Source organism: Paroedura picta, chromosome 5 (genome assembly GCF_049243985.1).
Source record: "Paroedura picta isolate Pp20150507F chromosome 5, Ppicta_v3.0, whole genome shotgun sequence".
Classification (NCBI taxonomy): domain Eukaryota; kingdom Metazoa; phylum Chordata; class Lepidosauria; order Squamata; family Gekkonidae; genus Paroedura; species Paroedura picta.
In genome coordinates this window covers 117,644,952-117,663,047 of record NC_135373.1, presented here as the reverse complement: position 1 = coordinate 117,663,047, position 18,096 = coordinate 117,644,952, and the positions used below count along the sequence as shown (strand labels likewise).

General features: G+C 45.5%; 2 protein-coding genes across 2 annotated transcripts in view; one reads left to right on the top strand and one right to left on the bottom strand.

The window, feature by feature from the left end:
• Window positions 1–7,426: 7,426 nt before the first annotated feature.
• On the bottom strand, window positions 7,427–9,402 carry CAPZA3 (capping actin protein of muscle Z-line subunit alpha 3). Its single transcript, XM_077340964.1, has 2 exons — window positions 9,291–9,402; window positions 7,427–8,371 (listed from the first exon to the last, which is right to left on the bottom strand). Exon 2 carries the CDS (start codon window positions 8,343–8,345, stop codon window positions 7,455–7,457), a length of 891 nt encoding a protein of 296 aa, XP_077197079.1. The 5' UTR covers window positions 8,346–8,371; window positions 9,291–9,402; the 3' UTR covers window positions 7,427–7,454.
• Window positions 9,403–13,310: 3,908 nt separating this feature from the next.
• LOC143838577 (1-phosphatidylinositol 4,5-bisphosphate phosphodiesterase zeta-1-like) overlaps window positions 13,311–18,096 on the top strand; it is a 47,068-nt gene continuing 42,282 nt past the window's right edge. Inside the window, exon 1 of the mRNA XM_077340109.1 lies at window positions 13,311–13,497. Within this exon, the coding sequence (XP_077196224.1) occupies window positions 13,485–13,497 (13 nt within the window). The 5' untranslated portion in view covers window positions 13,311–13,484. The remainder of the gene's footprint in view (window positions 13,498–18,096) is intronic.

Below are 18,096 nucleotides of genomic sequence, written 5' to 3'. Positions count from 1 at the left end.
AATCAAACCCGGCATGCCAGATTAGAAGTCTACACTCCTAACCAGTACACCAAACTGGCTCTTAAACCTTTCCCACACCTCAGGCTCTGAGTCATGAACCTGGTAGACCTGCAGAGGTCCCTTCACAAATGCAGTATTTCCACCGGCACATAATGGGACGGTTACACACCAGGGATGCTTTCCACGATCTGCTCCAGTCACAATATTTGTCCAGTTTCTGGAAAGACAGAACAATCACAGATTCCTCTTTATTTGTATAGTAAAATGTGGAAATAATAGAGTAATAAGTGGCTGGCAACAAAGAGTGATACCTAAGAACGAATAACAGGCAGCTGTTTTGTAGAAAGGTAGTCCATGGTGTTATCTTTTTTGTCAGCTATGTCCATTCAGAAAAAGCATAATTGCTTCATGGCGTGTTATAGAGCTCTAATGACCATTGCACTCTAATGACCTTCTTTGCCATCTCTGCTTACTTTTAATTATAAGCTACAGTTTTACTAGATACCCACGCCTCTGCTTCGTCACAACCAGTCTCCAGAGTTCCCTTTACCTCAATGGTGTAGTCAGAGCAGGGCAGCTCTTATTTTGCTGGATTAAAAGCTGACAACCCCTCCGGGCATGTGAGTTTGCAGCACACCTCGTGCAGACATGAGAATGTGTCTACTCGCAGAACTAATACATTTGATGTGGTAATGATGTGGTTAAATCCATAGGTTCAAAGGAAGCCAGGATGCTGGGACTCCAATCAGCCCTAATAGGACTTTAGCATGGGCAAAACTGAACCAGCCAACTACTCTAAAACCCAACATATATACATAGGACAAATAATGGATCTTCCTGCCAGTGCCTGCTAATGGTCAGTTTCGGGTTCAAATTGATTGGGTCTGGCAGATGGGATCCTAGCCATGCATTGGTCAATTTCATGCCTGTTTGGATCCTGCCGTGGAGCTCATGCTCGGTCCCCAGCAGATCCACAAACGCAACAGGAATATTCCCTGCAGTGTGGTGGATAGAGGTGAGCTCACTTATCAGATGGCTTTTCAGTCCTGCTCAGTAGCCAACACACAAGGGGAGCTAGGTCTGGGCTGGGAAATAACTGGAGATTTTGGGAATGGAGCTGGGAATTGGTGGGATTTGAGATGGGGAAGAACCTCAGTTGGGTACAACACCATAGAGTCCACCCTCCAAAGCAGCCATTTCCTCCAGGGGAACTGATGTCTTTAGTCTGGAGATGAGCTATAATTCCTGGGGATCCCCAGGTAACCACCTGGGGGCTAGCATTCCTGCAGCCCATGGAAGCTTTTGGCCTCTTCAGTCACGGGTCTCTTTAAATGCTTCCAACTGGGAGAGAACACAGATGGAGAAGACCAAGAAGCACACTGAAAGACCACAACCAACACACACACACACAACTCAAGACCTAAGTAAGGTCCCTCCCATGTCAGCCTTGAGAGGGAAAACAAAAATGAGCTCTTCAGCTTTGCTTCAACTTAATAGTTTCTATTTAGCTTTAGTCCATTCTCTCTCTGGTCAGGCCTTCATGCAGCCTCCAGGTGGGACTTGGGGACCCGCCAGAATTACAGCTCATCTCCAGACCAGAGAGATCAGTTCTCCTGGAGAAAAATGGCCACTTAGGTGGACTCTATGGCATTGTCCCTCTCTAAACTCTGCCCCCAAATCGTCAGGAATTTTCCAACCAGGAGCTAGCAGTCCTTTGGGGGGGGGGGAGTTTGGAGTTTTAACAAAAATGCCCCCCCCCATGCCTACGGAAACCTTGGTGGGATCCCTACTAGCGGACTTAAACACTCTTCAGGCCTGAGTTGTGTCCCATTTCTATTCCTTGCTTGAAAAGAACATATAAGGAATTGTTGATTAATAGAGTATTTTAGATCACAGAACGTATTTGATTATTTATGCAAATAAAAAGTGGTGGAGGGGAGAAAAAGGAAAGAACAAAAAATATGCCTCTACAATTTAGTCGGTGCATTAGCCATATTCATTGCTCAGATGTATTTACATAATGAAATCTGCCAGCTTTACAGATGTTAAGATAAAATTAAGAGAAAGGGAGAGTGCTTAGGGCACAGGCAAGAAGAGAGAAAAGCATTAGGCGGCAGCGACATTTTCGGCACGTTTTAAAATAGGATGCTGTGCCTGGTATGATTGATTACCTTTTAGCAATTACTTCTTTTTTTTTCTTTTTTAATCTTTTTTACTTAATACCTTTCTCATGCACAAATTCCTATGCCTGGGTAGTTTGAAATTAGGACTCTCTCGTCACGGGGATAAGGGGGTGAAATGTTCACAAAAACACAGCCCTGCTGAAAGAAATACACAAGATGACAGTACGGGAACAAAGCCCATAAATGGAGAAGAGGCTGAAAATCAATATTTATTGAGCTTTGGGGACAGCAAATTTGATCACAACTGAAAATATGGATGCCAGGGGCATAAATAGTTTATGATAGATTCATTCCTTGATTCTAACCACGATTTCAGAGTACTCTAATCACAGGGCGTTCTTTTTCAAGTCTCCTTGTGGGCAACACCCTGGGAAGAAGAAAAGGGATTACTTTAGTGTGAGGCCTGGATAGATCCAGAGATAATAAAGCCCTCTGTTGTGGCTGCACAGAGACACCACAGGGCCTTGCATATTTTGAGAGACAAAAATAATTTACTTCTCCAACTCTTGACATCCCAGAAGAGGGGTCCCCAGCCTTTGTGAGCCTTCGAGCAACTTCGGAAGTTTGAGATTGCGTGGCAGGTGCAGGCCCCGCCACAAAATGTCTGGCACAAAATGGCTGCCGCGGGAGGCAGAGGCAGCCACAAAATGGTTGCTTCTCCTTCCGTTCACTCACACAGTGAAAATGCTTGTGCTTCTTAACACATTTGAGAATGCGTTTTTGAATAAGAGCTGGGCAACATTGAGAGTGGTGGCCTTTTGAATAATATTTCAGAATGTAGGATCCATTTTACAATAGTTTATATACAACAGAATATGATGGAGATTTTTTATCAATGTTTTTAATTTTTATTATTTGCACCTGACTCTAAAAAAACATTTGTATTTAAACATAAACTTTTCCTGCTGTTCAACCTTTAGGTTCCTAACAAAACGGCTGCCACAGCTTACCTTCAGTGTAGGTTTCTAACAAAATGGCTGCTGCAGGAGGCAGAGACAAACACAAAATGGCTGCCAAAGGCAATCATATCCAAAATGGCCAACCATATGTCTTGCTGAGGAAAAGCTCTACCTCGGCTTACCCACTTTCTAAAAGACTTTCTGGGCACCAGGAAAGGTGTTGGTGTGCCAAGAGCCAGAATGTGGTAGTGGAAAAAGCTGTCAAGTCATGGCTGATTTGTGCTACCTGATAGGACTTTCAACACACAAGATGTTCAAAGGTAGCTTAGGTTTTTTTTGTACCCCGCTTCTTACCACCCCGAGTCTCAAAGCACCTTACTGTTGCCCACTCCTCTCTCCACAATGGATACCCAGGAAGGTAGGTGGGGCTGAGAGAGCTCTGAGAGAACTGTGATTGGCCAAAAGACACCCAACTGGCTGTAAGTGGAGGAGGAATGAGAAATCAAACTTGTTTCTCCAAACTTGAGGTTGCCGCTCTTAACCACTACAGCAAGCTGCCTTACGGAACCATTGCCTGCTTCTTTGTAGTGACCTTAGACTTCCTTGGTGGTCTAACTCAATACTAATTCAGCATTCCCATCTCAGTACTAAGCAGAGCTGACCCTGGCTTCTGAGTCTGACAAGATCAGTCTAGCCTGGGCCATCCAGTTCAGGTCTAATTCTAACTTTGGTTGACAAATAGTTTGTATTTTCTCACAGCCAGTTTTCTTTTTGTAGAGTAAATAGTCTTCGCCTTTTCCAGCCCTGCAGAGGCATATTAAATGTTTGTGCTCAAGTAGCTTTGTTCCCCCCTTCCCCTCTCTTCATCAGGGAGAGTTTAATTTCCCCAGGCAATATGGTGGCTCAATTCCAAGACTGGACCAGAATGGCAATAAAAGCCAGGCATTTTTTTTTGGCACCAAGAAGCTTTCTACTTCATCTGAATGGCTTTTTCCTCCTACATTTCAATTATCCTTCAGCTTCAACAACTTTCTGAGCTGTAAGCTCCTTAAAGCTTGATCTCTGTGTGCTTTCAAACTATTGTTTTTTGGCTGGCAAGAACAATGCTATTCTCAACACCGTGTTCTAGAATCAACCACGGCTTTCTCCCTGCAAAACAGGGTATTATCTAGTACCTCATGTTCAGCCTTCTAATATTACCTTGTGCGCCGTCTGACTCCTCCTGAGCAACCAAAGGGACTTGGGACTTGTTTTTTTTTATTTTCAAACAACAGCATCTCCACATCACATAGGTAAATGATTATGATTATGATTATTATATTTATGGATTGCCCTTCTCTGCAAGTGCAGAACATTCACAGTCAAAATTCAAAGCATCCTAAAATTAAAACTCTCCCAACCCAAACTCCCTCCCAAACCTAACATACCCGAAATGGCTTTTGAAACCAGGCGACAGTGCAACATAACGGATGAGTGAGTCCAATGTGTAGAAACTGTCCAGGGCTTATTCTGCACTTAAGTTGTTTTTCTGTTGTGGATCCTGCTGAATTCAGATCAATTTGAACTCGGGTCTTCCTCTATCCCCCCCCCAATTGAAACAGAAAGTGTTCTGTACTTGATTGGGGAAGCTCAGAGCAGGGAGGGGAGCCAAGCACAGCAGGAGTCTCTTTCTTTTCTTGAACAAGGGGAGGGGGAGGATTGGAGACAGCAGAGGATGGGAAAATAAATCCAAGAGGCAAATCTCTGCTGGGAGAAGTTAGGGCTTTTGGAGCTCGGTCACTTTAAGACAAGCCTTGCAACCGGGAACCAGGAAGTCTTTGAACTGACGCCCTGGCCAATCAAGGAAGACTGCTTTGCTGCATAGCACAGAGAAGCAAATTAATTCGCAAAAAGCAGAAATCTGCATACTTACTGATGGTGATTTTTCAAATATTGAGGTTTACATCCACTTCTGGATATCGCGGAGGAAAGGTAGGGTCACTCCGGATTAATCATGCATGTTGCAGAGGGAAAATTTAAAGCACCCAAAACCAAAATGGAAATCGAATCCAGTATAGGCAGGAGAGATTTATTCGGAATGGGAGTGGTTAAAAAGTCCCATGCAGACTACACCCAGGAGAGGTTGGCAGTTCTATCAAAGATGGCTAAATAGAACCAGTTTCTGGGGAAGGGCACAGAAGAGGGGAGGGTTATTACCTTTGAGCCCTGCCTTCCTGAAAACAGCTGGATGGCCACTGTCTTGTTTAGGGTATTGGGCTAGACATACCTTTGAATACATCCTTCAGGGATTTTCATATGTTTTTATAATCATTTTTATAATCCAAGGTAACCTGATGAACGTCAAGTGCCTTGAACTGGACTTTCACTCTAGACTGCATAACTGGCTTGCTACAGATCTAGAAATGCTGCCTATTGCATGAGGGATGTTGCCCCCTTTGAAAATTACACGCTGCAAAATATATACACATGTCTTTGAAACGCTCCTGTTAATGGGAACATTTTGCAAATAGAGGGTAGCAATTCTGTGAAGATAACGAAACGACAATGGACCATGAAAAACGCATTACAATATCCTTGTGATTAGTGGCCGGGTCCACACACTTACTGACTTCCCTTATGCATGTATTCTCTAAGGCAAACGCTTTGGCAAATGAAGGAGAAGTGCTGGTGGGGAAAGGAATCTTAATGAATAAATAATTCAATTGTCTAAGCTAATCTTCATATTTCACAGTTCCCTTATGGGTATCACTTTTCTTCATCTAACTGGACATTGTTCTGCGGAATACTGCTAGCTCATGCTTCTGTGCAGTTCACAGTAAGGTGTAAAACCATATCTTGCATGGCTTAGTTCTCATTGAGATGGGCTAACAATATTTATAGGTTAGGGTTTTCAAAGCAAGAGGTAAACAACACGGGACTTCCCTCGTAGTCTCCCATCCAAGAACTGATCACCATGACCCTACTTAACTTCTGAGATCCTTCGAGATCAAAGTAGACTGAGCCATTAAGGTCAGGGCTGGGTGTTCCTAACAGCTCCCCAAAACTCCCATGGGGGTGTGGAACATGCTGTCAAGTTGTAGCTGACTTATGATGACCCTGTAAGGTTTAATTTATTTTTATTGATTTATTTTCAAATTTATAGCCCCCCATTCCCAGATGGGCTGGCTTGTGGAAGGTAACATGGCGTGTAACTCAAGGCAAGAGTCATTAGATGACTTACTTGACTCTGTGTCAGAATCCTGGACTTCCTTGGTGGGCTCGCATCTACGTATGGGCCAGGGTTGACACATTGGGGTGCCAGCCTCCGGGTAGAACCTGGGGATACAGCTCAGCTCCAGGCTACAGAGATCTGAACCTTGGGGGAAAATTGATACTTTGGCGGGTAGACTCTATGGTCTTGTACCCAGGGCTGACTTATCCATTAGGTGCTGTAGGTACAGTGCCCAGAGCACATGATACCCATGAAAATGCATTAATTTAGTTTAAAATCAGAAGGGGAAAAAATGAAACTGCAACTGTCAAAGAAAACACGTTTACAGTTTTATCTAAGTACTAGAATTTAAGCCCGCTGTATCTGAAATACAGCTGGCACTAGCAGGCCTCGTGGCAGGCCGCCCCTCCCCCCCGGCCCCCTCCCCCCCGAGACCACTCCCGCCCAAGGCAGGGCCCCCCTTCCGGCCAACGCCCCGGCTTTGGTGCAGGGAATGGAGCTGGGCTGCCACGTCGGAGATGCGGTAACCCAGCTCCTTTCCCTGCAGCGAAATCCTGTTCCCCGCACCCCCTGCCGAAGCCTCCCAAAGCCGCCTGCCAGCCCCACGACTCCATGGCTCCGGTGCGGCCCTTGGAGCAGGGCCGCCGTGGTGGGCCTGCTCTGAAGGCCACGCCGAAGCCTCCCCCACCTGCCTCTCCTGTGACTCCACGGCTTCGGGGAGGCCCTCGGAGCAGGGCCGCCGCGGCAGGCTCGCTCCAATGTCCGTGCTGAAGCCTCCCCCAGACGCCCCCCGCTCCCACGATTGGCCAGCTTCTGGGAGGCCCTCGGAGCAGGGCTGCCATGGCGGATCCGCTCCGAGGGCCACGTCGAAGCCTCCCCCGCCCCACATCTTAATGGTACCTATAAACATCTTTGGGGTTTTATCTTTTGTTGTGGCCTAAAATGTGCAGCCCCAATTTGTTCTGACATGATAGGAAGAAGTTCTTTCCCTTTGCATGGTGAAAGCATAAAATGAAACAAAAACATACTCCAGCCTAGATGCTTCTGGCCTGGAGACTATTCATCCTTCTGAAAGACTGCGCATGACCCATCAGGCAATAAATCAAGTAAATCAACATGAAAGCACGCAGTGATAGTTGTTATATCTGGCCTATATTTCATTCACGCAGAGTCCTTCAGCCTGCTTAGCGATATAGTGCTTTCAAATCCCTTCACCTTGGCCTTCTCTTTATTCAGTAATTCATCCCAATCAATGAATGTACGAGTGATGGGAATCCTTCTCCGTAGCGTTTTCCAAAGTTCGACTGACAATTCCTCGAGGGTTTTCTCCAGAGCCATCTGAAATTCATTGTCTTCATCCTCCATTAATTGTGCAAAATTAATGGCGAACTGGACACGGTTAAGTAAGGACACGGACCTCTGCACTTCTTTGTTTACTGTCAAATGCCAGTTCGCTTTTTTGAAATAGTGTATTTGCAGCTGATAGTTCCCTGTGACCTCTGTTGAAGGTGGAGTGAAGGCAAATGTCCACTCCGATGTCCAGAGGGCATTAAAGAATTCTGGAGGATGAAACCGATGAGCTTCCATGCAGACCATAAAGAAAGAGTTGTTCTTGATGTTTTTCCGGAAAACACAGCAAGTTCCCGAAGGGAAGTGATTCTTCATGTACATCTTTAAAGCAATGTTAAGAGTTGATCTCCACAGCTCTGCATCATCTCCTATGGTGTCTTGAACCAAACATTTATCCACTCTTCCGCTCAGGTGATCGTATCGGAATGAAAATGAGCTCTGTGGATCAAAGAAGCGATTCCCTTTGAGATCACTGTAGTGAGTCAGTAGGGTATTTCCACCTTGTAATTTCACCGCTTTGAAGTTCTTCTTGTTGTGATGGGCACACTCATGAGCAGCTTCAGTCCTCATCAACTGATCATCCATAACCAGAATGCGAAGATCTTCAAAGACATCGTTGAATTCATTTGGAGGGGCCTGGCGTAGCAATCCACAGATTATTTTTATTTTTTCTTTATCAGATGGTGAATATTCCTCAGACATTATGACTCGTGTTTGAAGAGATGAAACTGAAGATGGGAACAAAATTTTAAACAACATACTAAACACCAGCTTTTGGACAATATTCAAGCCAATGAAATTGTTTTCCAGAGTATGTTCAATGGGGCTTTACTCTAGTTTACTCTTGTGCCTAGGAATGCAGTCTTGGTGGTTTAAAAAAAATCAAACCACTTGAAAGATAGCAGATATCACTTCCAAAACGGCATCTATTAGGTCAGCAAACCCAGGAGAGGGCTTTTCTTGTTGTGGCACCCAAACACTGGAACTGTCTCTCCAGGGAAATGTGTCTATTCCATTTGGTTGCCATTTTTGGCCGGCAGATAAAGACTGACTTGACATAATACATTCACGATTTCTCATGGCAAGGGAAATATATATCTTGCCATGAGATATATCTTGCCATGAGACTGACTTGTTTTATTTGGCTTTCCCACAACGACCCCCCCCTTTCTCATCAAATGTTTTCATCCTGATTTTAATTGTTTTAATGACGTTTTATGGTTTAAATTTGTGAGCTGCCTTGTTGGTCCTTGCAAGGGCGGAATGCCAGATGTATTTTGTAAATAAATAAAAATAAACGATTTTTGTAGAAAGCCATTGGGGCAGGCCCTTTTCTTCCCTTGGTCACACTGAAGAATATTTATCTAAGGCTGCAAAAAATAAAAGCTGTCGCCCTGTTCCCAAAGATATATGTTGCAACTGCAAAATATATAAAGCAGTACTTGCTGATGTGAACTGCAGCCTCTTTTTAATGCAAGGAAAGCAGGCCAACACTTCCCTGCCATGCTGTTTGTCAACTGCAATCCCATTTTAGTAGCTCAGCTGTTTAGGGGCATATGTTGCTTCAATGTAGCTGTCTCTTTGGTCGCATCAGCGCCTCTAACATGCGGCATAAATAGGCCATTTCCAGTTTTACCCTCAGCTCACCTTTGGCCAGTTATGTCTATTTCAGCAGCGGCACCATAGATCTGCTTGGTTATGTTAGAGCTCAGGAAACAGCTGCATGTAGCTATGCCGCTGAGTCAGCATGCTGGCCCCCACTTTGTTGCAAGGGTGAGAGATCCTTTGTTGGCTCATTGCTGACTTTAAGGGTGAGCTGGTATGGTGGCGATGGGTTACCATCATTTATACATTTACTGGCACACTAAGTGGCTGCCTAGTAACATTTTGTTAAGGGATTAAATCTCTACCACGATGGAATGCTGTGCCACATACATCATAGGACCAAGTTAATTGAGGACAGTATCCCTCCATTGTCTGGATCCCCTGATTACTTGTGCTGAAGATGGGTCCCTTAGCGTCAATGTTCGTCATAGAATCACAGAATCACAGAATCCTAGAGTTGGAAGGGGCCATACAGGCCATCTAGTCCAACCCCCTGCTCAACGCAGGATCAGCCCTAAGCATCCTAAAGCATCCAGGAAAAGTGTGTATCCAACCTTTGCTTGAAGACTGCCAGTGAGGGGGAGCTCACCACCTCCTTAGGCAGCCTATTCCACTGCTGAACTACTCTGACTGTGAATTTTCCCCCCTGATATCTAGCCTATCTCGTTGTACTTGTAGTTTAAACCCATTACTGCGTGTCCTCTCCTCTGCAGCCAACGGAAACAGCATCCTGCCCTCCTCCAAGTGACAACCTTTCAAATACTTAAAGAGGGCTATCATCTTCTTTAAGAACACTCTCACTTATCTTCTGATTAGCTTCTAATTAACCAATCTCTCAGACTTCCCATCCAAGACTTTTGGATAACGATGTGTTCCAAAGCTGGTGGCTGAAGACCACCTACTAGATTTGCCGGTTTTAGATCCTGACACAAAATTATACAAGATATTCACTGCAGCCCTGTTCTCGCCAACACTAAAAAATCTCTACACAGTTGGGAATGATGGATCCAGAACAAAATGCTTTAGAAATCAAAATTAAAATGCTGGGGGTATCATGAGAGCTGTGGCGAACTGAGGGTTGCAATCAACTTCCTTGACCCTTAAAAAAAGAGACTAGTCTGAGGAAAAGTGCTTTGCACTCGAAAGCTCACGCCTTGAATAAATCTTTGTTGGTCTTAAAGGTGCTACTGGACTCTGATTTTATTGTGCTTCTTCAGGCCAACACGGCTACCCATTTGAATCTTTCCTTGACCCTGGAATTTCTGATTTACCCAAGAGGACATACTCATGATCAGCTAACACGGATTAATTATGCCTTAGTTGTTAAGAGGTCCTGAAAACCTCTTGTCTACATAAAAAGGGGTGCCCCCCCCGCCCTCCGGTCACCCAGCCAAATGGTGAAGCAGGAGGAGATACCACCTGAGTAGCAAAAGGAAGAAAAAATCCCTATAACAGTGAGACACAAAACAAATTGCGTTGACACTGTGACCATAACTACTTTCTTTTATACATTCTGTTCCATTCCTTTCCTTGGACTGGTTACAAAGTTATGGCATAACCCAAAGTGTAACCAAAATTAACTATGCATTCATGTTTTTTTGACATTATACCAGCTCATTTCTGATTGGTCGCATGTTCCCTCTCTGTGTGCTATCGTGCTGGGAAGATAGCCAAATCTGGGTTCATCCCCCCCCCCCCCCTGCGCTGGGAAGTGAAGTCTTTACCATGATGGGAGGAATTCTGTACATGTTATTATATCTTACATCCTATTCTATTATGCCTCACATATCACACCAAATTGAATCAAAGATCCACCCAATTCAGCAACCAACTGGTGTGCGCTGGTTCATCAACAACTGACTAGCCTATAGCCCTATATAGAGGTGACCAGATCTTGTGCTTGACTAGAGGTTAGTAAACCTTTTATGGTTTATTAGAAGATGGGAAAAAACATTTCCTGGAACTGAATTCAAATCCCCATCAGCCATGGGCATCGTGTTGCCTTGTGAGACATGTGATAAAGGTAATAAAACAAATTGCCTAATCAAGTAATTATTGTTATTGTTAGGAACTTCAGAATCCTGCTTAAAAAACATTCTTGGGCCTGGATGGATGTCATGTTCTTTCAGTTGTACAGGCAAGATTAGAAACGCTTGTTACTGTATTGATGTAATTAAAATCCTCATGTTGCAAAACACATGAAAGGGACAATTACGATTGTAAAGGGATTAGAGAAGAAAAACATGTCCATGGCTTTTTGGGAAAAGTAATGTAAAGAGGGGACAAAATGGTTCTGCATGGTTTAAAAAAATAGATACTGGCCTCCATCTGCAATAATTAGGGTTGCCAACCTCCAGGTGGGGCCTGGAGTTCTCCCAGAATTACAAATGCTCTCCAAAGGCCTCCAAAGCTGGCCTTTTCTCCATAAGTGATCTCTGTATTTTGGTAATTTGTTGTAATTCCAGAAGATCTCCAGGCCTCAGCTGGAGTTTGGCAGTTTCTAATCTTCAGGGCTCCCCTCCCACCCTGTAAACATCGGACTCCTTGATGAGGCCAGATTATGTCATGAAGCATCGACTAGGGTTGCCACCTCTGGGTTGGAAATACCTGGAGATTTTGGGACCGAAGCTCAGACAGGATGGGGTTTGGGGTGGGGAGGGACCTCAACACAGTCTAACACCATCCTCCTGGGCAGTCATTTTCTCCAGGAGAACTGATCTTGGTCACCTGGAGATCAATTGTCATACTGGGAGATCCTAACACCAACTTATGTAACTAGTTCAGGTGTAGTCAAACTGCGGCCCTCCAGATGTCTACGGACTACAATTCCCATGAGCCCCTGCCAGCAACCGCTGGCAGGGGCTCATGGGAATTGCAGTCCGTGGACATCTGGAGGGCCGCAGTTTGACTACCCCTGAACTAGTTTGTTGGAGGAGAGGGCATTGGCATTTACTTTGCTATTTTTCGGGTGCTGTAAATCAATTTGGATTGTCACTGCTGTCTGTTCGAGCCCAGTTCGAACACCATAATTTGTTTTTGCAGAAGCATCCAATTGAAAATGCAGCAAACAGCACTTGATCAGAAAGCCCACTGCTTAGAAAGCCCACAGGTTTGGCATCATGTTGTTTTTGTGGCTGCAAGAATGCATGAGGTTGCCTTCTTAGGAATCAGACCAATGGTCCACTGGTCTTCAGACTGGTCTTTTGCTTCCCTACTTGATCCTAATTAATTTGCTACATTGCTATATATGCCAGGCAGGCGTGGCCAGGCTGCGACTCTCCAGAGGACTATGGACTACAATTCCCATCAGCCCCTGCCATGACATTTAGAGAGCTAGTTTGGCCACCCTTGATCTATGTATTGCCTTTGTATTGCTTTTATCTGACTTTACCCTCCCTGAGTCAACTGGGGAGGGCAGGATATAGAAATAAACACACTATTATTAAATATGTATTATTATGTCTTAAAGCCGGGGATTAAACCTAGGATCTTTTGTATGCAAAGGAGACACTTTCCCATTGAGCCACGGGAGAATTCAGAGGCTCTGTCCCCTGATGTATATTTATTTTGGAAGGTTGCCTCAGGCAACTTCCCAAAGCAGGATACACTTATTTTAAATTACTGACATAAATAAATACATGCCCATTCCAGTGTGATTTTAAGATTTTTAATTTTTTTTAAAGAAAAAAACAGTTTGTGTGAAGAAAAAAAAAATGACTGCGTGAACGAAGGGCTTTCAAATTAGAACACAGGAGAATTTTGACTTGGCGCCATCCCACCCCCCTCAAGAAAAGCAGCTGCAGCGCTTTCGCCTCAAGCCCGGCGCTGGAGGAGGTCCCGCGAGTTGCCTTGGAGACCAGAGCGGCGGGGGGGGTTGGAAAAAGAGCGGGAACGATTAGGATTGGGTGAGAAACATGTTCGTCTTTGTGTGTGTGTGTGTGTGTGGGGGGGGAGTGTTGGCGATGCCGAGGCAAAGAGGCAGCGAGCCTCCCCCCCTCCCGCGCTCCCGCCTCGAGGCCTTTGTGACGTCACGGAGTCCCTCCGCGTGCCGGCCCCGCGCGAGGCGCGGCGCCTTTTGCCGTTGCCCGCGCGGGCGGCTGGCTGCGCGAGAGGGACGCGGTGGGGCGGGCGGGCGGCCGAGGAGGGCATGCCGCGCTGGGAGCTGCTGAGATCACCGCAGTGAGGAGCAGACGCGAAAGGCCATGCTGAGGAGGAGGCGACGACCACGGCGGCGCCATGGAGAACAAATATCCTTGTCCCCGCAGCTCCCCGCCCCGCCTTCAGGGGCTGCCCCTGGCCGCCTTGGCTGCGGGGCGGAGGGCGCAGGGAGGCATTTGGGGACTCGGAGGGTGCCAGGGGCCAGCCCCCTTCAGGCACGAGGCGCCCTCCTTCCCTGCTCTTTGTGCGCCTGGTCGACCTTGTCTGGGGGTTGTGAGGCTGGAAAGATTCTAGGAGAGGAAGAACCAGTTACCTACCTACCTATCTCCATCCACCCATCCATCATTCTCTACCCACCCTACCTGTCTGTCCATCTCTATCCACCCATCATTCTCTCCATACCTGTCTGTCCATCTCTATTCACCCATCATTCTCTCCATACCTGTCTGTCCATCTCTATCCACCCACCATTCTCTCCATACCTGTCTGTCCATCTCACCCATCATTCTCGCCATACCTGTCTGTCCATCTCTATCCACCCACCATTCTCTACCCACCGTACCTGTCCATCCATCTTTCTCTGTCCCACCATTCTCTCCATACCAGTCTGCCCATCTCTGTCTAGCCACCCACCATTACCTACCTACCTGTCCATCCATATCTCACCCACCCATCATTCTCTGTCTACCAACCTACCTGTAATCCATGTATCTCTCTGTATATCTATCTATCTTGTAATATATGAGACTGTATATATGAGACAGTCAGCTTGGTGTAGTGGGGAAGAGCGGTGGCCTCTAACATGGAGAACCAGGTTTGATTCCCCACTCTTCCTCCACAGGCAGCCAGCTGGGTGACCTTGGGCTAGTCACAGTTCTCTAAGAGAGAACTGTTCTCAGAACAGTTCTCTCAGAACTAGCAGAGAACTCCCAGTCCCACCTACCTCACAGGGTGTATGTTGTGGCGAGAGAAAAGGAAGGCAATTATGAACTGCTTTGAGACCCCTTTGGAAGAAGAACAGTTGGTTCTTATATGCCACTTTCCTCTACCTGAAGGAGTGTCAAAGCGGCTTACATTCACCTTTCCTCTCCCCAGAACAGACACCCTGTGAGGTGGGTGAGGCCGAGAGAGCCCGGTCAGAACAGCTTTCTCTGTGCTGTGGTGAGCTCAGGGTCACCCAGCTGGTTGCATGTGGGGGAGCAGGGAATCAAACCCAGCTTGCCGGATTAGAAGTCCACACTCCTAACCACTATACCAAGCTGTGGATAGTGCCCAAAAAGTAGAAAGTGGGATATAAAAATCAACTTCTATAGATACACATACCCACAGCATGTTTTTTGAAATCTTGTCCTTTTATTGGGAGAAAGAATTGTGTCATAGAATTTGCATCCTGCTTCCCAGTCAGCAATTTTTGGAGTTGCTTAGAAAGATAGAAATCCTCCAAAAATAAACTTGCATAAAAATGCAGTTTATAAATTATGCTATGGAAAGCAGCAGCCCTCACTTGCATAAAACTGAAAACGTTAGGGGTTGTCATTTCTTTCCCCCAATAAACTGATCCTTTGCACAGAAGAGTGGTCATTATTATGATGAATAAAATACCTCCTGTCACCTTTGATTTATGGAGGAATATATAAGATGCCCAGTGGTCATCCAGAGGTCATGTATAAGAAAGCAAATACATGTGTAGCTTTAACAGTCTTCTAACAGAACAGTCAATCAACTAGCATTGGCTAGTATTAGCTTCATTCATGTACTGTTTTCAGTTTGTTGAGCTCTTTACGAACTATTGATTGACTCAACTTGGTAGAATGATTCACTGTTATGTTGTGTTAAGAAGGAAGAATGAAGTTTGAAAGATTGTGCACAACTGACATCTCAATCTTGTACACTGGAACTCTTATCAAGCTGTCTTGGATGCTGAGGAGAATGGTAAGGTGCACTACATGAGTAATTACATTAACACTGCTGTGTGTGTGTGTGTATATGAAGAATTGGTTCTTATATGCCGCTTTTCTCTACCAGAAGGATTCTCAAAGCGGCTTACAATGCCCTTCCCTGAGAGCCCTGATATCACTGCTCAATCAGAATGGTTTTTTCAGTGCCGTGGCGAGCCCAAGGTCACCCAGCTGGCTGCATGTTGGGGAGCACAGAATCAAACCTGGCTCGCTGGATTGGAAGTCTGCACTCCTAACCACTGCACCAAGCTATTTCTTGTTTTTTTGAAACAAAATATTCATTTATGTAAGTGCATGTAGTTATTAAGCAGAGACCCAACTCTAGGAGTTAACAGTAGAAGAAGAAGAAGAAGAGTTGGTTCTTATATGCCGCTTTTCCCTACCCGAAGGAGGCTCAAAGCGGCTTACAGTCGCCTTCCCATTCCTCTCCCCACAACAGACACCCTGTGGGGTGGGTGAGGCTGAGAGAGCCCTGATATCACTGCCCGGTCAGAACAGTTTTATCAGTGCCATGGCGAGCCCAAGGTCACCCATCTGGTTGCATGTGGGGGAGCGCAGAATCGAACCTGACATGCCAGATTAGAAGTCGGCACTCCTAACCACTACACCAAACTGGGAAAATATAGGAAAATCTGCACACATTTTTGCAACAAAAGGCTAATCCAGAAATGTATCTTTTAATATTATAAAAAGTTTCCATTTCAAGAAATGTGCTGAAATATCACTGCTGTTTTTGTAAACATCTATATAACAAAAGACAAATGACCTGCATACTTCAGGTATTGCTTGTAGCTCTTCTGTATCTTTGAAACTGTATAGTTAGAGTATCATACCTAGTATAGTGCTGTATAGTAATTAGGATGGTGTTATACCCTGCCGATGTCCTTCCCCTAACCAAACCCCACCCTGATGGGCTCCAGTCCCAAAATCTTCAAGTATTTCTCAACCCAGAGACGACGGTCCTAGTCGATGAGTCATGACAGAAATTGGGCACCAAAATACAGAGCCCTTGGAAAAATGGCTAGTTAAAGGTAAAGGTAAAGGTATCCCCTGTGCAAGCACCGAGTCATGTCTGACCCTTGGGGTGACGCCTTCTAGCGTTTTCTTGGCAGACTCAATACAGGGTGGTTTGCCAGTGCCTTCCCCAGTCATTACCGTTTACCCCCCAGCAGCAAGCTGGGTACTCATTTTACCGACCTCGGAAGGATGGAAGGCTGAGTCAACCTTGAGCCGGCTGCTGGGATCGAACTCCCAGCCTCATGGGCAAAGCTGTCAGACGGCTGCCTTACCACTCTGCGCCACAAGAGGCTAGTTAAAATCCCTCCCTAAATCCCCCATTCTCAAATACTGCCTCCAAGTCACCTGGAATTTCCCAGGTTGGAGTTGGCAACCTATATTTGACCAGGAGTGGCAAATGTTGGACTCATGAGGATGCTGCAGCTACGCCAGTCACTTGACAGCCAGTTTGGTGTGGTTAGAGAGTATCAGACCTGGGAGAGTTGCATTGCTAGTGTATTAGAAATGCTATCCCCTGGGTGGGACCTGAGAATCCCCTGGAATTAGAGCCCACCTCCAGATTACCGAGATCCGTTCCCCTGGAGAAAATGGCTGTTGTTGTAAGGTAGAGTCTATGGCATTGTATCCCACTGAGGTCCCTGTTCTCCCCAGGATCTACCCCCAAATATCCAGGAGTTTCCCAACCTGGGTCTGGCAACCTCCCCCCCTGGGTCTGGCAACCTTATATTATTATTTTGATTTATTTCCCGCAACTCCCAATTGGCTCGTGATGGGTTACAATGTCTTAAAACCCCCTTAAAACTCCCATTAAAAGACTTAAAACCATCACAACATGGCGGAGCAAAAATCCCCTTCCTAACCCCATTACTAAAGGGGGGGTGGAGAAGGGGGTCAGCGATGTTCGGAAAGAAGCCCGGGAAGACGCCTGCAGGGGGGAGGCAGTCGATGTACCACGCTGACCCCAGCCTCAACCGTGGACCTGGCGGAAGAGCTCCGTTTTACAGGCTCTGTGGAACGCTGAAAGATCCCGCAGGGCCCGCAGCTCACCCGGGAGCTTGTTCCACCAAATGGGGGCCTCTTATTGTTCCTTGTAACTCTTATAGAAGAGTTACAAGGAACCGCTGAAGTATGAATCTTCCTGACTGAGGTTCAGTGAGTTACTTATTTTATTTCTCTACTGCCCTCCCTTGTGGCTCAGGGCGGTTTACTTACTTACTTACTTACTTAATTACTTACTTACTTACTTACTTACGTATTTATTTATTTATTTATTTATTTGATTTCTATATCACCCTTCCGTATGGCTCAGGGCGGTTTACATACAACATGGGGGATACATGGAAAGGATTAATATATAATATAACATAAACGTTGACTTGCATGTGTGGATAAACAGAGAACAAGGCAGATATAGGTCATACAGGCGATGAAAAGATTTGTATTTCACCTCTCTTGTTGAAACCTGACATAGAATATAGATATAGTATAGCATAATTCATAAACAGTAACTGGTTTCCATAATTGCTAACAATTTCTATAACCTTTCCTGTAACTTTTCCATAATGATTAACTTGCTAACTACGGTTCCATAGGTAGATTGGTTCGGGATTCAGTACATGGGTAGGGGGTTTTCTGGGGTGGGCCCAGTAGACACTTTGGTTCAGTCAGTCTCAACCAAATGCCTGGCGGAAGAACCAGGGGATTGATGTCAGTTT

Coding starts and splice junctions, on each gene's coding strand:
- CAPZA3 (XM_077340964.1), bottom strand. CDS start 8,345: ATGTCTGAGGAATATTCACCATCTGATAAAGAAAAAATAAAAATAATC.